The 21124-nt window shown below is 33.0% G+C and overlaps 2 protein-coding genes and 1 long non-coding RNA gene across 3 annotated transcripts; all 3 read left to right on the top strand.

The window, feature by feature from the left end:
- The first annotated feature begins 5873 nt into the window (after positions 1-5873).
- LOC110641014 (hydroxyproline O-galactosyltransferase GALT2) lies at positions 5874-12173 on the top strand. Its single transcript, XM_021792603.2, has 7 exons — positions 5874-7415; positions 8186-8418; positions 8898-9188; positions 9925-10053; positions 10173-10346; positions 11362-11469; positions 11620-12173. The coding sequence occupies exons 1-7, from the start codon at positions 6509-6511 to the stop codon at positions 11824-11826; spliced, it is 2049 nt and encodes a 682-aa protein (XP_021648295.2). The 5' UTR covers positions 5874-6508; the 3' UTR covers positions 11827-12173.
- Positions 12174-12471: 298 nt separating this feature from the next.
- On the top strand, positions 12472-13243 carry LOC110640987 (uncharacterized). The gene is made up of 2 exons (XR_002492205.2): positions 12472-13000; positions 13114-13243. It is a non-coding gene; the product is annotated as an uncharacterized LOC110640987 (long non-coding RNA).
- Positions 13244-18271: 5028 nt separating this feature from the next.
- On the top strand, positions 18272-20390 carry LOC110641015 (tyrosine decarboxylase-like). The gene has a single exon (XM_021792605.2). The coding sequence runs from the start codon at positions 18449-18451 to the stop codon at positions 20009-20011; it is 1563 nt and encodes a 520-aa protein (XP_021648297.2). The 5' UTR covers positions 18272-18448; the 3' UTR covers positions 20012-20390.
- Positions 20391-21124: the final 734 nt, after the last annotated feature.

The following is a 21124-nucleotide window of genomic DNA, read 5'->3' as shown; positions in this document are numbered from 1 at the left end:
TGGGACCCGGTCCTTTTTGAGGAAGTCGGGGTGAGTACAGTTTTGAGTTGATCTCGCTGACCCCTGCATATGGATCATTAAGAGAAAGTTCGGCTCGAGTTAATCTCACTAGCAGGCTTTGGATTAAGAGAGCTGGGTAGGGGGATTAACTCCCCATATATGTATGTGTGAGTATAGATGTGATACACGGGTGTGTGAGTGCTCTAGATTGCCTTTGGTACAGTTATGACTTGACTTGTTTGAATTGTTTGAGGTAGTTGCATTGTTTTCATTCTTAAAGATTGCATTAGACTTAGAGAGTTATAGAAATTATATTTAAAATTAATATCTTACTCTATGAGTTGAACGCTTACACTTGTTCACCTTATTTTTCAGGCTATAGGAGGAGTCCTTTTTCAGAGTAACTTGCTTTCTTTCTCGCAGGTTTAACAACAGTTATTTATTTGTTTTATTATTTTCCAAATTTGACTTATAGAACTCTCATGTGTTAGCAATATTAGGGATCTTGTTAGAGACAGTGTTAAATTGAGTTATTGATTTTTACTGAATGAAAATTTTTATAATATATATAAATAATTTGTAAATAGTGGTAATATGGTTAAGCTGGGCACCCCTCGTTTTAGTAGTTGATAATCATCGAGTTGGGTTGATCTGAATTAAAATGAAATATTTTATTTTCATTTTATTTATATGTTGGGCCTTGGTTATCGATTTGAGAATAGTAAGACTTACTACGAGTCTCGGGGGCTTTATGCCAGCCCATGTTCTAGTGTCGATCCGGCCCATGGAATCAGGTCGTGACAAGAAATCAATATTTTCTAATATTATGAATAATGCAATAGTTAATTGAGGTTAATTATTTAAATAATGTGTTTTTTAAATTTTTTTATCAAAATAATGTGAATCATATACTATTTGTAAATGTAGTATCTGCTTGTAAAAATGCCAATTGAAAAAACAATTTCAATAGTTAACTAATAACTACAAAATCGTCAATTCAAGAAACAATTTTACTAACAAAGTCAGTAAATTTAATAGGAAAAGTCAGTAAAGTCAGTGTGTTAATGTTAGTGTCAGGGAGTTAGGGTGTTAGTGTGTCAACGTCAAGTATATAAAAAATTGCTAGTCAAACTAGCATTTTTAGAGTGTGTTAGATTACTTATGAAAATGCTATTTCAACTGGCATTTTTTTAAGCATGCATTAAAATTTATCAGAACTTTAGAATGCATGAAATGCATAAAATTTATTATCCCAATGACACACTAAACCTTCAATGCAAATTTAAATTTAATAAACATAACACATAAATTCTAATTAAATTGTGTATTTATAATTTTTATATCCCAATAATTAAAATGAAATATTAAATTTATTAAATTAAATTCTATATATTTTTTTAAAAAATTTATTAAGCTTTACATGCATAATACTAAAATTTTCAATTCTTTATTTTAATAAAATTATATATATTTTTTTAAAAATTTATGAAAACTTTACATGCGCAATATATATTGATAAAAATATCAATTTTGTATCTTCCTAATTTTTATTTTATAAAATTTTTTAAAAATTAACATTTTTATCACTAAAATTACAAAAAAGTTAGCATATATATCATAAAAATTTATACACGACATCAACATATTAGCAAAAGCATGTTTATTTTTTTTCCAATTATTACAAACTTAATAGCATAAAGAGTAAAATCACAATATTTCATATCATATAAACGTACTAATTTAAACTTTAACTAATTACAATAGTTTAAATATATAACACTAAATTTATTACAAAATTTGACATGCATATTAACAAAATTATCATAAATACAATATTAAATAAATATATCATAACAACTATCACAATAACATTTTATATTAAAATTAAAAATGTACCTTAATTGCAATATTTTCACTTGTTAATGTGAAAATCCAAGCAGAAATACAACTTGAAAAAATATATATATATATATATAATTATGTTGGATACAAAGAAAAAAAATTACTAGATACAAATAGAAAAAAAAAAGAAAAAAAAATAAAGAAAATGAGGGAAGAATAGCACACGTAATGCTTAAGGAATGAAAAGTTTTCAGTTTTGAAGACTTATTTATGACTTTTAAAGCTAGCAACAACTCACGGGCAATAAAAACTCACGCATGAGTAGAAGAAATAAATTTTCTACATCCTTGCAATATTTCTTTTCCAATGCACTGCTATAGGGTTGCAATTTGCTCTTGAAACCGCCGAAAGAAATGACAGTTTTAGTGTAAAAAATTGACATAATTAGTTGATATGACAATACGTGCAGGTGATGGAATGACACATAAAACTGTCAATTTGATTGGCTATTTTGAGAGCAATTTTGCTCTGCCTGTACTAACAAAAACGATGAAAACTTTAAACACGAAAACTTGTTCAAATGAATATACATGAAATTGTTTCTTCAATTAGCGATTTTTATGATATTATATTATTTTAGTAAATAATTTAAATTTTCACATTATTTTGATAAAATATTTTTAAATTCATATTATTTTCCGAGGATTTAACTCAAAATTATTTAGAATGGAGAAAGAAAATTCATATAGTCGATCCTAAATTCTTGGGATAAAGACTTAGTTGAGTTGAGTTGAGTTGAGTATTATTTAAATAATTAATTCAATTAATTAAGGGTATTGAAAAAAATTCATTGCTATTTATATGGAAAAGAAAAAGTGTAATGATCGGACTCCAACCACTAGAGGAATTGTCCACTTTGGCCATAAGCTTCACGGTTTTGTCCCATAAGTGGAATGGAGAACTTCCCAGGAGGTCACCCATCCTAAGATTTCTCTCAAGCGAGTACGCTTAACCCTGAAGTTCTTCTAACTCTCCAGGCCATTCCACCAAAAGGCGCCTTTAGTGATTAGTTCCCCCATTTTATATATCATTACTTTTTGGACTCAAGACCATTTTCGTGCTTTGTTGAAGTGGGATTTGCCTAAGGGAACTTTCTGCCCCCCTTTTGGGACTCAGCGTCCTCGTTGAGGTTTGCCCCACCATCGCCGAAGAGGACACGCGAGCGGCTCTGATACCAATTGTAACGATCGGGCTCCAACCACTAGAGGAATTGTCCGCTTTGGCCATAAGACTCACGGTTTTGTCCCATAGGTGGAATGGAGAACTTCCCAGGAGGTCACCCATCCTAGGATTTCTTTCAAGTGAGCACGCTTAACCCTGAAGTTCTTCCAACTCTCCAGGCCATTCCAATAAAAGGCGCTTTTAGTGATTAGTTTCCCTATTTTATATATCATTACTTTTTCAACCCAAGACCATCTCCGTGCTTTGTCGATGTGGGATTTGTCTAAGGGACCTTTAAATCTGTACAACTGCTCATGGCCAATTTACAAATGTACATACAGTTACATACATCAAAATAAATCTGTCCAGCACTGAGGGAAAAAAAGGTCCCTTAGGCAAATCCCACATCGACAAGGCACGGAGATGGTCTTGGGTTTAAAAAGTAATGATATATAAAATGGGGGAACTAATCACTAGAGACGCCTTTTGGTGGAATGGCTTGGAGAATTGAAAGAACTCCAGGGTTAAGCATGCTCGCTTGAGAGAAATCATAGGATGGGTGACCTCCTGGGAAGTTCTCCATTCCACCTATGGGACAAAACCGTGAGGCTTATGGCCAAAGCAGACAATTCCTCTAGTGGTTGGAGCCCGATCATTACAATTGGTATCAAAGCTGCTCGCGTGTCCTCTTGGGCGATGGTGGGGCAAACCTCAGCGAGAACGCTGACTTCCGAAAGGGGGGGGGGGGAGAAAGGTCCCTTAGTCAAATCTCACATCGACAAAGCACGGAGATGGTCTTGAGTTCAAAAAGTAATGATATGTAAAATGGAGGAACTAGTCACTAGAGATGCCTTTTGGTAGAATGGCCTAGAGAGTTGGAAGAACTCCAGGGTTAAGCGTGCTCGCTTGAGAGAAATCCTAGGATGGGTGACCTCTTGGGAAGTTCTCCATTCCACCTATGGGACAAAACCATGAGGCTTATGGCTAAAGCAATCAATTCCTCTAGTGGTTGGAGCCCGATCGTTACAAAACATGTACGTATACAAATTCTTCTCATGTGGAAACTCTTCAAGAATATTTGTTGGATTATGATTATAACTTATAGTGTTGTATATTATTACAACTAAAACATCAAGGAACAGTTCATGTCGTGTGACAATTCATTTGAGTGTTTAAGCTGAGGGTTAAGACTTTTGACACTTTTGAAGGTTTGAATTTATTGGTATGAATAGAACTAATTGGCTTTCATACATTCTATGCAGATGCAAAGAACAAGAATGTAGAGCATGGTTAAGATTTAATTACAATGGATTGTTAAATTAATGATGTTTAATTTCTTAAAATATGACTTGTTGTGCTTATCAATTTCTATTGCAATTATAGAAGAATATTGATTCATGTGTACCCATGAATGAATAATAGTCTAATGTACTTACTTTTTTGAGAAAAGTAGTCTAATTTATTTTTATGTCAACCATTTTATGAATTTTGAAATTCATCCCAAATGATTTGTTTTGTAGCCATACATTAATTCTCACCCAGTTTGCTCATTCTTCTTAGCATTATATCATATTTTCTCCACTTAATATTTGAAGTTAGCAAAAATTTTTGTTGTGTAGCAAGTTTTTTTTAAAAAAAAGAAAAAAAGAAAATAGACATTAAATCAAATAAGGTACATTAAGATCAATCAGAGAGGTAATAAATATAGAAGCCTCTTCAATCAAAATTTGATACCACTATTCTGTGTAGCAAATTAATGCCATGATTCTGTGTTATCTAGGCAAGATACCTTACAATTTCCTTACATTGCATCGGGTGTTTATGTATTTAGAATTGAGATCCTACTAAAACTTCTTAGATGGAGTTATCTGTCATGCAATAACTTTGATTCTGAAATTATTCCATCTACTATGGACCATAATATTTAGGTGAGATTGAGATTGCTTTTTTTAACATTGAAACACTACTCTTCTAAATGATCTTATTTTACTTCTAATCTTTCTTGTCTTGTATATATCGTGTGAATTTAGTTTAATCTCATAATTGAAATGTTGTATTTTTATTACTAGGCATATTCATTCAATGGTTATTAGGAAGACATTAGGACCAAAAAGTCATCTTTTGATGCTAATTTGACTCTCATAGAAAATATTATTTTATAATTATTTAAAATATTTATAGATACAAAGCTACACTAAAAATAAAAATTATATATAAAATAATTATTACAAATTAAATATATTTATAAATTACAAAATTATTTTTTATTATAATTATATAAAATTGTACCGCATGAGCATGCACAATATGCATAGACAACATGCAAAACATGTTAAATAATTCTAGTACTATTGAACAGATATTTGAGAGAAATTTATAATGTGAGTACACGTGTATTTATATATTGCAAAGATGATAGTTGTGTTGGCAATTAATTAAATATAAATATATTTTTATAATAATATTTCTAAATTATATATATATATTTTTAAATAATTAGAAAATTTGAATTATAAATTTAAATTATATAAAATTAAATAAAATTGAGTATTATTTTAAATAATCGAGCACAAATTAAATGAATTTTAATTAAAATTAAAATAAATTTTAATATTAAAATTTTAATAAAGTTCGAATTTAGGTCTACACGTTCTCAACCGAGTGTCTCCAATTAAAAACAACTAATTCTAAAATAAAATTTTAAAAATTTGATTTTACACAAACCATTTTACAAATCCAGTCCTTCAATTTCCTGTTATTTCCGTTGTAATGATCCTGCAACCTACCCAGTACCCACATCCACATACACATCTACACGTTGTAGATTATGTACTGTATTTTCTGTTTTTTTTTTTCCCTCGCAGCTTCTCTAGTTTTCCCATTTTCTTTCCTAAAAAGAAAAAAAATTTATTCTTGCCTTTGAAATCAAGACCATATTTTTTTTCTGGGTCTTTGCTGCTCTGATCGATCAGTTTGCTCATCATCGAGGAAATGTTGGTTAATATGGACAAATTTGGGATTTTAGGTCCCAAAATTTGATGGTTTTTGCACATTGTCCTGTTCATTTGTGATATTTGGTTCATCGTCAACTCGATCTCTTTGGACCAATCAAGGTTTGAGTTCTTTTTCCGTAATTTGATCTACATTGGTGCCTTTCTGAAGATTTTTGCACATTTGTCTTTGCATGCTCTGTTGGATTTTGAGCTTGTTTTATGTCCTTTGAGATCACTTAAAGCTCTGATGGATTCCTACGAGGAATTATAGAATTTTGTGAAGTTCACATTGATACGTCAAAAGGGTTTTGTTTTGAAGATTTGGACACTGTTAGTTTTGCTCGGTTAACTGGCTTTTCAGATAAGTTATGAGGTGTTTTTGATAAGTTATGAGAGATTGTTGGGTTTTGTAGGATATTTGATTTTCTTCGGTGTTTGCTGGGGCTTTTAAAATGAAGAGGTTAAAAAGTGAACCTCCTAGTGGTAGGAGGTGCAAATTGTCACATTTCTTACTGGGTATTGGAGCATTATACTTGGTGTTTTTAGCATTAAAATTTCCGCACTTTTTAGAGATTGCAGCAATGTTGAGTGGAGATGATAGTTATGTTGGACTAGATGCGGCTGCAGCAGAAGATATGGAAGATTCGGATTTAAGCAAGCCAATTTTCAGCTCTGTTTATAAGGATACATTCCACCGGAAATTGGAAGATAACCTAAACCAAAATGCACCAAGGATGCCTAGTAAGGAACCTTTGCAAGAAGTAAAAGAAGTGTCTAAGCCTATAAAGCCACTTCAGCACCGATATGGACGAATAACAGGAGAGATTATGAGACGAAGGAATAGAACTAGTGATTTGTCAGTGCTTGAGAAACTAGCAGAAGAGGCTTGGATTTTGGGATTGAAGGCATGGGGAGAAGTGGAGAAGTATGATGAAAAGGAGATTGCACAAAATTCCGTATATGAGGGGAAGCCTGAGTCATGCCCCTCATGGTTATCAATAAGTGGGGAGGAGTTGGTTGGGGGGGAAAAGATGATGTTCCTTCCATGTGGTTTAGCTGCAGGGTCTTCCATAACAGTGGTGGGAACACCTCATTATGCACATGAGGAGTATGTACCTCAGCTGGCAAGATTGAGAGCTGGTTATGGCTTTGTTAAGGTTTCACAGTTTATGATTGAGTTGCAAGGGCTAAAGGCAGTTGATGGGGAGGATCCACCAAAAATTTTACACTTGAATCCACGGTTAAGAGGAGACTGGAGTAAGCAACCAGTTATTGAGCATAACACCTGCTATAGGATGCAATGGGGTGGAGCTCAGAGGTGCGATGGTTTGCCATCCAAGAAAGATGAAGACATGCTGGGTAAAAGCTTTTAGGGTTTAAATATCTTCATCATTTTTTGATTTCCCCTATTTGCAAATTATGCCAAATACATTAGGGTTCATGGCATAGATGAAATAAATACATCGATTAGATGAAAATAAATGTGACAATAATAACTAAGTGTAGTTTTGTATCAAAGGGAGAAAATTATTGATCTTTTGTTTATATCCCCTAGATAATATTCTAAGATGGGGGCAGGGTGGATTTATTTATGCTTTTTTTTTTTGTTAAATTTGGATTTTATCTCTATTGATCAATTGGAGGCATGAAAATTTTATATACACAATAGGAAGCCCTTTGAGGTTTTGAACAAAACCACATATCCATGAGATTGAGTCCCCAAGAGTTCTTACTGTGAAGTTTTAGACGTCTTATGGACTCTCATCAAGATAGTTATGTGTGAGATACTGCTTGTAATGTCTTATCAAGTTTTATATTCTCTACTGTTTAGGCCTTATTTGTTTTTGCAGTTAACACAAATTATCATTTTAAATGTCTCAGTTGAGTTGCAAGATCTATTCAGGTCAAACTTATATTGCTTTATCTTTCCCTGCTAGGCACCATGACATATGACATATTGTTTTGATATGTTAGGTCATATGATATTGTTTTGTTCATGCACTTTCTGAGAGTTGCACACACTCACATGCACATGTGCTGAAGTCCTTGGTGAACTTTAGTCCTGTCAACTCCATGTCACACCACTGAGCTGTAACATATTTCTAAATTCTAATACATATATTTGGCAGTGGATGGATTTATGAGATGTGAGAAATGGATGCGAAATGACATTGTAGATTCTAAAGAGTCCAAGACAACATCATGGTTCAAGAGATTCATAGGGCGTAAACAAAAGCCAGAAGTGACCTGGCCATTTCCTTTTGTGGAGGGACGATTGTTTATCCTGACATTGCGTGCTGGTGTTGATGGCTACCATATTAATGTCGGGGGTCGACATGTGACCTCATTTCCATATCGTCCGGTATGTTGTTAAAGATGAGGAAAAAGTGATGTTTACCTCTCATGACTGCTCTTATGTATCTGTCCTAGTCATATGACAAAAGTTGACTCTGTAGATCTATACAACATGGTTGCACATCTGATTTCGTGTTTTATTCTATATTCTAATAGTTTGAACTATTGCAGAGAAATGGTCGTTTTGAATTGTCTGCCTTTTTACATTATTTTCTTTGAAGGTTTCCTTCATTCATTGTTCACTTTCCATGTTCTAAGCTTGTTGCTCTTCCTTTTAAGGTTTTTGATTATTCTTTTTCTTTCCCCTTGTCCATGTACTGGCTTGGTTTAATTGTAGGTTTCTGTATAAATGTTCTTACTACCTTTAATTGTTACTACCTTTAATTGTTATAAATCATAAAAAATACATCTTTTTGTTCAACTGTTCGGTACCTTGACTTCATTAAGCTTGAAAATGATGTCTTATGAAATTTTGTGTACCTTCAGGGATTTACCCTCGAAGATGCAACAGGATTAGCTATCAAAGGAGATTTAGATGTCCATTCAGTTTATGCCACCTCTCTTCCTAGCTCTCATCCAAGTTTCTCTCCTCAAAGGGTGTTGGAAATGTCAAAGAAGTGGAAAGCTCTTCCTTTACCGAAGAGTCCTGTTCAACTTTTTGTTGGGATCCTTTCTGCTACGAATCACTTTGCAGAACGTATGGCAGTGAGAAAAACTTGGATGCAATCATCACCAATCAAGTCTTCAAATGTAGTAGTTCGTTTCTTTGTTGCGTTGGTAAGATCATTTAATATAGTTATGAAGTCAAAAAGTAGTTAGATTATGGGATCAACTTGATCTCCAATGCCACCCTTTGACCTGTGAGTACTGAACACATAACAAATGAATGGCGTCATTGCTGATTTAAGTGACACTGAGAATTAGAAATGTTCTAGGTCTTTAATATTCTCAGTAGAGGGAGGATACCATATAAGGGTCGACGTTCATGTGGGTTCCAGAAACACAGATATTAAAAGGGTCAGTTCACCTGCAATGGTTGTTTGAAGACTCTGATTTGAATTATTAGTGTTCTAATCATGGCTTATTAGCAGAACTATAGATGTGAACAATTATTGATTCTAGGATTAATTAATTTGGTGGATCATTTCAGACTAATTTAGTTCTTTGAGGATAAATCTGTGAACATTAACAGTTGACTTTAAATTCCCTTGACAAAAACCTAGTTGTTGTATGGAACTATGGATTAAAGTTTAGTTTATCCATTCCTATCTAGTGTATGAGTTGTTTTATGCTGGTCTTGTGGTTCTAAACTTTCATATATATAGGTTTTTCATGGATATATGAACTTGAGGTGACAAAATTGTCTATCAAGTATTGTACAATAATGGACACTGTGTCATATGTTATATGGATAAATTTGTATTTGTTAAATTCTCATTTTTGTTTCTGCCATTTTATTGCCACCGTTTTAATTATATTTATATGCACAACTGGAATGCACTTATGATTGCAGAGCCCCAGGAAGGAAGTGAATGCAGTGTTGAAGAAAGAGGCTTCTTATTTTGGTGATATTGTGATATTGCCATTTATGGATCGCTATGAACTTGTGGTTCTTAAAACTGTTGCTATTTGTGAGTTCGGGGTAAGTCCACTTTATCCATTGTTGTCTTTCATTGAATATCTTCAATAGGATTTTTTGAGTCTATTTACTTTTTTTGAGTGTTCAGTTTTCTGAATTAACCACATATATCTTCTTTACAGGTTCAGAATGTTTCTGCTGCATATGTCATGAAATGTGATGATGACACATTTGTTAGGGTGGACACTGTCCTGAAGGAAATTAATGGTATATCTCCCAAAAAGTCTCTTTATATGGGCAATCTCAACCTCTTACATCGACCGCTGAGAACTGGAAAATGGGCAGTCACTTTTGAGGTTTTCTTTCTACTTCTTTCCATTTTCTTCTAGTGATAAATTTGATCTAGGGAAGGGAGAGGGGTGAATGGGGAAAATTTGTTAGAAACTATCAATAAAACATAAATCCAGTGATATTATTTAGTATCTCAGTTAACATAACATTATGCAAACATAACATTATGCATTAGTGAGAAGCGGTGAAAGAAGTTCTAATTTCTTATCTCTGTGCAAAATCCCTTGCTGTACAAAAAACAATTTTGGTATCAGCAGTTACAACTTTGGCATTACTTGGATCGGTTGTCGCCATCATTTGCAACCTTCATATTAGAAGGGGGATTCTTGGCTGCATTTCTAACATTGTTTGAAGAGTTGCCTTGGTATTTATTTCCTACAATTGTAACTCTAAATCAAATTTGGCAATACATAAAATGAAACAGGTATGGGTCCAGAAACTTCTGTGAGGTAGAAGTGACATAGGACAGATTTGAATGTGCTTTTTATAGGCTGGGAAAATTGTGGTCAAGGGTTTGGAATTGAAAGATAAATTGGTTGCTTCTCATATCAAAATGCAACCAATAGGTAGGAGCCTGCATACACAACAAAAACAAGAACAAGTAGGCAAGACAAGACAAGAGAGAGAACTCATTTTGCATGCATGCCTTCAACTGCAAATTAAAAGACTTACATTTCATTTAATAAAAATTCTTGCAAATTAAGGAGTTTGTTAATGTCTATAGATTTTCACACTTTTTCTAAGTACGTAAAAGCTTACTTTGAACTCAAGGAAACAATTCTAAAATTCCTAGAAATCACTAGTATAGTCTTTGTTTAAAAAATTGTACAAACTAAAAACATAACGGAATTCCTGAAATTACAGATTTGTGCCTGCTTACAAAGTTACATATCACTAAAACTAATAATATGGTACTCAACTCAACTAGGCCTTAGTCTCAAAATCTAATCTAAAAGTATAAACATTCTTTATCCCTACGTTATTTCTTAAATTTGATTGGATTTTTACCTGATGTGACAGGAGTGGCCAGAAGCGGTATATCCTCCTTATGCCAATGGGCCTGGATATGTAATTTCCAGTGACATTGCTAAATTTGTCATTTCGCAACATGACAATCAAAGCCTGAGGGTTAGTGATACTTTAATTTTATCTGATATCATCGTCAGGACTCAGGAGTGGAATAGCCTCTTTCTATCTCTACTTCTTCCTTGTTAATCATTACCCCTTGTTCAGTTTGCTTGGTTCCTAAAAGTGTATATTGTTACATTCTGGTTGCAGCTTTTCAAAATGGAAGACGTCAGTATGGGAATGTGGGTTGAACAATTTAACAGTTCCAAGCCCGTGCAGTATTCCCACAATTGGAAATTTTGTCAGTACGGATGCATGGAGAACTATTACACTGCACATTATCAATCCCCAAGACAGATGATCTGTCTGTGGGACAAGCTGGCGAGAGGTAGAGCTCATTGTTGCAACTTTAGATGATGACTGCCTTACCACAAGTCCTCCAGAAGATAACAGCAGGCCACACTGCATTAGCTGATCAGAACTCATCTTCTTGTTCCTGTCTCCCCACATGTTGCTGATTCTTGTGCATTTAACTGGGTTGCAGAGATGGCAGTGTATTGAGTTACAGCTATTATTTTGGAAGAACGTGGACTGTTTCATGTTGTAATTGAGAATGATTCATACTTAGGTCAACGCATTTTGGCTTGAACTAAAAGCAGAGAAAATTTGTAGAAGTATATTTGTATATCTTGTATGACATACGCTCAAATTTGGTTGGCAAGTGGCAGCAAGAAGCCTTAAAATCAATCCAACTTTGACTTAACCGTATTTTCCTTTCTTTCAGATGATCTCCCACTTTTTTTATGAACATTGTTCACCATTTGCTTGCAAGCTTTGTTAATTATTGTTTAAAATTTCTCTATTTTAATCAAACTGAATTGCTGATTTTAATCTGATATGATTTAATGTTCAATGAGAGAACAATCAAACCGAATTGAAAAAATAAAATTTTCAAAATAAAAACTGAACTGAAATAAGAAAAAAAAATTGATTATATCAGTTTTTTCAATTTTAGTCAAATAGAATTTCTGTACTTGAAATGATCAAAACCTAGGACTAGGATAACCCATAAGAGTACAGTTGTTTAGATGCTGATACTGTAACTATTAACTAACAATTATAATAGGTAAAGCGACACGATGTTCATCCACCAAATCTTCAGGAACTACCACTTGTCTTAAAGCCTTTTCCCTCTCTCTTACAATCTAAAATCAGTTTCGTCTGGGGAGAGGTCTGGCTTCTAGGCCGTCAACCCTCTCCCCCATCTATTATTATTATTATTATTATTGTTTTAGTGAGAGCATGACTCTCTCTGGTGGGGAAGATTTTCTTTCCTCTTTTGTATCTGTGATTAGTTTTGTTTGTGTTTGTTAGTTGTTGGTCTGCAAGTGCTCTGCTTCAGTGTGAGGTTTTGGTGCAGATCGGAGCATGTGGTTTGGTTCTGACATTAGGGAGCTCTCCCCAGTTACGGCAATGTTTATGGTTTAGATTGGCCATCATATGTCGGGGCTATAGGAGAATGAGACGCCGTTGCTTCTGCCTTGCAATTCCCAGTTCTTCTGACAATGGTCCTAACCCTTTGGTGCATCTGGTGTTTGCTTCTTAACTCCCTATTCTGTTTCCATTTTGTGTGGAGATTGATGCATATGGGTAAGGAGTAGGACTCCCAGTTTCGATTTTGCAATTTCCTTCTGACTGATTCAGGCTCCTTCGGCTGGTTCTGCTAGTAGAAGACGTCGCCCCTGAAGGCTTCCGAGAGGTGTTTCGAGTCAATCCGGTTGTCTTTGGGTCCTTTGTTGTCTGGGCTTGAGGGACTTTTGTAGTTTTTTTGGGTTTTTGGGCTTTGTAATCCTTATCACCGTGTAATGCAAATATCGTTTCTAACAATAAAAAAAAAAGTGACATGGAAAATTTCCTTACATTTTGATTTTGATTTTATATATGGTATCAAATCAACAATGTCTAGAGCTTATAATAAAATTTATAATGGAAAGTCTAGACATATTAGCTTAAGACATGAGTATGTAAGATAATTAATCTCTGATGGAATTATTACTATTACTTATGTCAAGTCTTGTAATAATCTGACAGGTCCGTTTACAAAAGGGCTCTCGAGAGATATGATAAAAAATACATGTGCTGGATTAGGATTAAAAATTTTCCATTAAATTTACTAATGATGGGAACCCTACTTTATAGCATTATTACTAAATAAAGTTTAAAGGGTAACAACAAGTCATTAGTAAATGTTGTAATTAAATACTTAGTGTATTAAGTTAATGGAATGAGAATGAATATTTATACTCTTAATGAAGTTTAAAATTATTACAAAGGAAACTTCACCTATATGAACATAGGAAAACAAAAGTGTAGAATAACTTTTCTAACATGAAAATAGGAGGTAGCACAAGGCCATATTCGTGCTAAAATTTTGGTGAATTTTTTAAGTCGAACTAATTGATTCGTGTGTGTAGTATTTCTGGTTCTATTTAATAGGAATCTAGGTTTAAGCTAAGACCGTTATGATTTCTTTAGAACTTTGAAATACTTACACTAAGGAAAAGTTTAAATCGAAAGATACTTTTCATTATGCATGAAACAATGGGATCTAACAATACAAGCTAAGTGGGGGATTGTTATAAATAGCTTGTATGTTAGACAGTATAGAGAGAAAGAATTTCTATATTGTTAAAATATAAGGGAATGACAATAGTGAAATATGTATAGAATTATATATATATAATTCAATATATATTATTCTATTATGGCACTTGGTACGTATATGTGTGAAATAAAATAATTATCATATTGTAATTTTCGTAAATAAATTACGAACATATGTGTTTATTAACAAGTAGATGTGTCTGTTAATAGACAGACATGTCAATTCTATACAAACAGTCACAATTGTTTGTATAGGTGTCTGTTAATAAACAGACATATCTATTCTATACAAAAGTCATAACTATTTGTATAGGTGTCTGTTAATAAACAGATATATCTATACAAATAGTTACAATTATTTGTATAGGTAACTTTTAATAAACAGACATGTCTATTACACAAATAGTTGTATCTATTGGAGATAGACATATGTGTCTATCTAGTAAAGGTGCTATGACTTTTTATTCTTTATAAATATGGATGAGTTTTTTCAATCCAGATATACTATTTCTGCTTCTTCTTCTTTTCTTCTAATCTCTCTAAATTCAGTTCATATAAAGAGTTCTTAAGGGAAATCTTCAGGAGTTGCTGTCTGCAGATTTCAGGCTTTATTGTATCCTGGAGGTATATTACCATAACTTTGCAGCAATCTAGTGGGGGCAATTAATACCTTAAAGAGAGTGATTTATCACGCCTCAAAGTCTATTCTACACCTACTACCTCAACAGTAGCTAGTTCAAGGGAACTTCAAAGCGATCAACACCGATGATAGTTGGCGAGCAAGGTTGTGAGCTCTATCAAACCAAAAGAAATGCAAAGTCGTGGAGGTGCAAGGAAGGCCAACTAGAAAGGGGGCGACGTAGAGCTCTTTGGTTCCCTTCCAACCTTTATGAGTCAGCCACTGGATGGTGGGATAAACTCTAAAGATTACATTATCCAAAGACAAGGAAAGCCTCCCAAACCCCAATACCAAGGAACCACAAACAACAAAGAGGCACCTAGCTTCAGCAACCATAACCCAAAGCAGTAGGGGTGCCATAGCTGGACAACAAGCCGATTTGTCAGATTCTTTCACATTTGAACCTCCCAGCCTACATGCAACGCCCCACACAAAGCAAGAAAAACACCGACGGTGGATCTAACCAACCCTTCACCAATTTGCCCCAAATCCACTAAACGAAATACATACCTTATTTATGCACACAACCTCATCTAGAAGTAAGGAGGGCAAATCCACTTTAGTGACAGAGGAGGGAGGTCTCTAAGGCAGGGAAACGGTTGAACAACAGTTAAGAAGGCCGAGTGCCTCAGGAAGAATGAACTGCATGAGATCTATACAAGATAGAGAGAGAAGTTGACAAGTCCTCTAGATCAAGTTGATTCAGGCAACAACTATGTCTTGAAAGTCTTAAGCATTTATAGCTTTTGTTTTAGTTTGTTAATTGAATTATTTTTATAGAAATGGTTGAGAAATCAACTTAATCCACAATGAACGTGTGGATCGATGTGGGTAGTAAGGCCTCTTAGATTATTAAGCCACTTTATTAGAATGCCTCTTAGATTATTTTCATAAGAGAATATGAAAGTTTGAAATTTAAATTTTAAGTTGTTTCTGCTGCATTTATTATAATCACAAATTTTAATATAAATAATAAGTCTCAATACAAATATGTCACAAGTTCCGATATATATCCAACTATTTCTCATGCATCTAAATAAACATATTTCTCTCTACTCTCATAAAAAGATGATTTAATCATGCAAATTAAATATATTCATGTAAATTAAATTAAAAAAAATCATTTAAATTAAAAATTATTTTAAAATAAAAATAAATAATATATTTTCATTTAAATGTGTTAATTAATATTAAAAAAAAACAACACAACATATATTATTTTATTATATTTTAACAAATGATCAATTTGAATTTAAATTAATTAAATTGACTCACATAAAAAAAATGATTTCATGTCATATAAATAAAAAATATATTTTTACTCTATTTTCTCAATTAAAGGTTTAATTGCTTAAAACATATATATGCTCAATATAATATTGCAGATTCACTCAATTAAATGCTTAGTTGATTAAAAAATGATGCATGCTCAAATTGATTTAATTGACTTAAATATATATTCAATTAAATCAATTAAATGATAATTATTACAATTAACTCAAATATATATTATCAATGTGATATTACACATAATCAATTGATTAAATTGACTAAATTAAATATTTAATCGATTAAAATATATAATCAATGTGACATGTCATATACTCAAATTGATTCAATTGACTCAAATTTACATTCAGTTGAATCAATTAAATGATAAGTGTCACAATTGACTCTAATATATATGATTAATATGACATTGCAAATAATCAATTGATTAAATTGACTCAATTAACTTTATATACTCTCTCTGTCTCTCTATAAATTGTATAATTTTAACCACCCTTTGTCCTATAAGTTTATAATTAGTCGCGACTTCCTGTAACCTTATGTGGAGAGTTTTTTATACCCTTTATATCAAATGTATATGTTATTAAAATTTAAATATAATTTAAGACAATTATAATTGTATGCTTTACAAAATTACTTTATCTTTAAAGTAAGACTCTAATGTGCTAGAAGACATATAACTCTCTATATATACTTAATTTTTATACGTATGTAATTGTTCCTTTTTTAACACATAATGCACTGTTTGATTCGTAAAGATGGAGTTTCTTCCGAGTGTATGGAGAAGAATATAATTTATTTTTTATCTTAAAAATGAAAACATATTTATTACTATTTTCTTTAAAAAAAAAAAAGAATCAATGAATATAGTTACAGAAAAATTGTGGGAATAAAAGGTGAAAAAGGAAAAAGAAACTTTACCTTGAAAAATATAGAGAATAAATAAGACATTTCATAACTATCGTCCACATTAAACTATATCAATTTCATCCCTCAATCACCGTCCTTACTTCTATTGTTGTTTTTGGCCCATAATTGCTTGCCGTTTACCTAGGGAATTTAGTGCTGTTAAGAACCTGTGAGGCTTTGTTTTATTAAGTTGTAAATCAGGTTGTTTGTAGCTACGTAGTGTATTAAAATATACTATCTTGTTATTGTCAAGTAGTCTTTTCATAGCCAAATGATAGATACTTTCTTCATCTTCTCATCTCACCTACACGAGTTAAATAAATAGCATATAAATTTATTTTCAATTTCATTTTAAGTTGCTTCATTGATGCTTATATATTTATTTTTTAATATATCTTCTAAAATATATATTTTTTTCTACAGATTTATAAAGGAATACTACCAGTCTCTTCATAATTATGGACTTCAGTTAGTAGATATTCAAGTCTAATTTTATAAATTTAATTATGAATATACAATCAAAGATATTAAATAATTGATTTCTCGGCTTATACTATGATAATTGAACTACTACTCTGCTGGAACCACTTGGCAAGGTACATGACCGTAAGTTGGGCAATGGTAAGTTACCATAACCTAATTTGTTATTTAATGACAGATAAAAATTGTCATTTTATTGAAAAAGAAAATTGACTTAAATACTTATATAGATGTGAAAACTAATTTTTATATTTATAGAAGAATTATATATATATATATGTTAATTATTTTTTCAAATACATCTATCGAATAATCTCAATCATCATGTGAACACACCATTAAACGGTACAATGCACTTAATTCTGCATTAGTAAGGAAGCTGACACCTCCCCAATCTGTTAATGTCAAATTAATTTAGTTAGATAAACTCCGTTTATTGTCATAAATAATTTGGCTATTCTAATATATTAAGGGTATATAAGTGTAAAATTTTCACACTAAAAAAAGATGTGGTGAGTGAAAGACATATAAATAAAAAGTATCTATCACTTTGAGGTTTTAAATTAAATATGATGTCAAATCCATGAATTAAGATATGTGTTGAAAACTTACATTATTATCCACATTAACTTAGAGTAAAAATTTTACATTAGTTGTAAGATTTAAGTAAATTTTTTTCCTTTAAGTAATTCTTTAAAGTGAAATTAAATTTAATCTATATTTTTTGTGTTATTAAAATCTAACCGCTTCACTGTTTAAACTCAACAATCTAAAAGTAAAAAAATTTATACTTTAATTAAAGTGTTGAAGTGCACATTGGAGGCTTTTGGTAGAGGCAATGCATGTGCAGCACTTGTGTCCATCTAGCCACCAATAAATGAAATGACAAATACTCTACGCTTTAATATCGATTTAACATTTTCTCACATACTTGGAAATATAAATGGACAATTGAACACCAGAAGTAACCACCTTTAACCATTTCCACTAATTTCTCTTATTGTTTCCCTTTCCAAAATGAGCAGCCGTGAGTTCAACCAAGAATTTGAACAAGAATCTTCCTTCAACAATCAAGCTATGAACCCTTTATGCCATGAGGAATTCAGAAGGAAAGCTCACATGATCGTAGACTTCATCGCCGATTATTATATGAACATCGAGAAATACCCAGTTCTAAGCCAAGTTGAGCCGGGTTATCTTCGAAAACGTTTGCCTGAATCTGCGCCTTATAATCCTGAACCGATAGAAACAATCCTTAAAGATGTGCAAAAACATATAATTCCTGGCATTACACACTGGCAGAGTCCTAACTACTTTGCATACTTCCCATCAAGTGGCAGCACTGCAGGTTTTCTCGGTGAAATGCTTAGCAGTGGCTTTAATGTTGTGGGTTTCAACTGGGCGTCATCACCAGCTGCAACTGAGCTAGAAAGCATTGTGATGGACTGGCTTGGAGAAATGCTTGAGCTTCCAAGATCTTTCCTCTTCTCTGGAAATGGTGGGGGTGTTATCCAAGGCACTACCTGCGAAGCCATTTTGTGCACCCTCATTGCTGCCAGAGATCAAATGATAAGCCGGGTTGGAAAGGAGAAAATCGGGAAGCTAGTTGTTTATGGTTCAGATCAAACACATTTCGCATTCCTAAAGGCAGCTCAAATTGCTGGAATCCATCCTGAGAATATTCGAGCCATTAAGACCACTAAAGCAACATTGTTTGCGCTGTCCTCTGATTCATTCAGCTTGTCTGTTCGATCAGATTTAGAAGCCGGCCTGATCCCTTTGTTTCTCTGCGCCACTGTGGGTACAACTGCAACCACTACTGTTGATCCACTGAGACCATTATGCGAAGTGGCAAACCAACACAGCGTATGGGTTCATGTAGATGCTGCTTACGCTGGGAACGCGTGTATATGCCCAGAGTTTAATCATTTTCTTGACGGGGTAGAGGGTGCAAACTCGTTTAGTCTCAATGCTCATAAATGGTTCTTTACCACTTTGGATTGCTGCTGCCTCTGGGTGAAGGATCCATGTGCTCTTGTAAGGTCGCTCTCAACAAATCATGAGCTCCTAAGGAATAAAGCTTCTGATTCAGCACAGGTAGTGGACTACAAAGACTGGCAAATAGCCCTAAGCCGGAAGTTTCGATCCATGAAACTCTGGCTTGTGTTGAGAAGTTACGGTGTGACCAACCTCAGAAACTTCCTCAGACGCCATGTCGAAATGGCCAAGCTTTTTGAAGGATATGTAGCGGAGGACAACAGATTTGAGATAGTGGTGCCCAGAAATTTTGCAACGGTTTGCTTCAGGATTCAGCCGGGGGCAATTGCAGTGGCAAATGGGAAGCTCCATGATCAAGATATACTTGCGAATGAGCTGAATAGAAAATTACTGGAGTCCGTTAACGCTTCAGGCTGCATTTACCTGACTCATGCTATTGTTGGGGAAGTTTATATCTTACGGTTTGCTGTTGGTGCTACTCTTACAGAAGATCGGCATGTGATTATGGCCTGGAAGGTAGTGCAAGATCATGCAGATTATGCAATCCGTCAGTTTCAGTTTAAACTGAATCAAGTTGATTAAATCGAACTCCTCGTTATTTAAAACTGATAATTATATTCGTTCAGAAATAGATGAAAAATAAAACTGTATTCTACTATATTATAGTTTATGGGTCAACGTAATATGCGTATCCAGTTCTGACAATACATAACATTGTCCTTAGCTTTTCAAGAAACAGAGAACAGTAGCAGATCGGAGAAGCTTGGCGCAATAGCTTCTCACTTTTAATTCACACAAACCAGCGCTCTTATAGGCTCGTGTTCTCTGCATTTGGTTCTTTGCTTCACTCCATATTTTAAATTTTGGATTGACCGGAGTCAGGAGGGGGAGATGCAGTTTCATCCAGTTGGATTTTGAGTTGGTGGGTGGCTTATCTCGGAGAGAGCAGAGAGAGAATAGAAAGAGAGGAGAGAGAAAAAAATATATTTTTATTTATAAACGAAATAAAATATTAATTTTTATTAATTAAGTAAAATTATGATAAAATAATTTAATTTGAACAATTGAAATCTTGTGCAAATATTTTTTTTATAACTTAGTCCTTATTAATAATCAGTAAATAATTTTAATATTTAAAATTTAAGAGATATTTTTATTTAAAGTAGTGCTAAATAGCTCAAATTGACTCAATTCAAATATATTAATTATACCATGAATTAATGAGAGTAATAAAAAGAAATATTTTTATAACTAATATATCCTTATAGAAAGGCTTAATGGCTTGAAGGTAGTTTTTTAGTACCGTACATCATGCATGCATTGATTACAATATAACCTTGTAGATTATTATTGTGAAAATTGAATTAATCTGATTGGTTAGGCTGATTTAATTAGAAATTAGATCAGTAATTAATTTAATTTAAGTGTTAAATTTAAATTTCATAAAATCAAAGTAAATTAGTGTAAACCACTCAAGTAATCAATGGATAAGAAATCTTGAAATCACTTTAACAAAAAAAAAATGTCAAAGTAATCAATGAATCAAGAATCTTGAAATCACTTTAACACAAAAAAAATGTCAAGCGAAGGCACTAGGGTTAGATCCTAGCACCTCTAAAGATACTTTGTAAACAATGACCATACCATCAAATGCGACACCTTACAGGTTCAATACAATAAATATATATACTATAG

Source organism: Hevea brasiliensis, chromosome 15 (genome assembly GCF_030052815.1).
Source record: "Hevea brasiliensis isolate MT/VB/25A 57/8 chromosome 15, ASM3005281v1, whole genome shotgun sequence".
Taxonomy (NCBI): Eukaryota; Viridiplantae; Streptophyta; class Magnoliopsida; order Malpighiales; family Euphorbiaceae; genus Hevea; species Hevea brasiliensis.
The sequence above is the reverse complement of the archived record's forward strand: the minus strand, read 5'-3'. Positions and strand labels throughout refer to the sequence as shown.

Excerpts from the sequence above, each read along its gene's own strand:
- LOC110641014 (XM_021792603.2), top strand. The coding sequence starts at position 6,509 with ATGAAGAGGTTAAAAAGTGAACCTCCTAGTGGTAGGAGGTGCAAATTG. Across the intron at positions 9,189-9,924 it reads TTCGTTTCTTTGTTGCGTTG|AGCCCCAGGAAGGAAGTGAA; the intron begins GTAAGATCATTT and ends TTATGATTGCAG. Across the intron at positions 10,347-11,361 it reads AATGGGCAGTCACTTTTGAG|GAGTGGCCAGAAGCGGTATA; the intron begins GTTTTCTTTCTA and ends CTGATGTGACAG.
- LOC110641015 (XM_021792605.2), top strand. The coding sequence starts at position 18,449 with ATGAGCAGCCGTGAGTTCAACCAAGAATTTGAACAAGAATCTTCCTTC.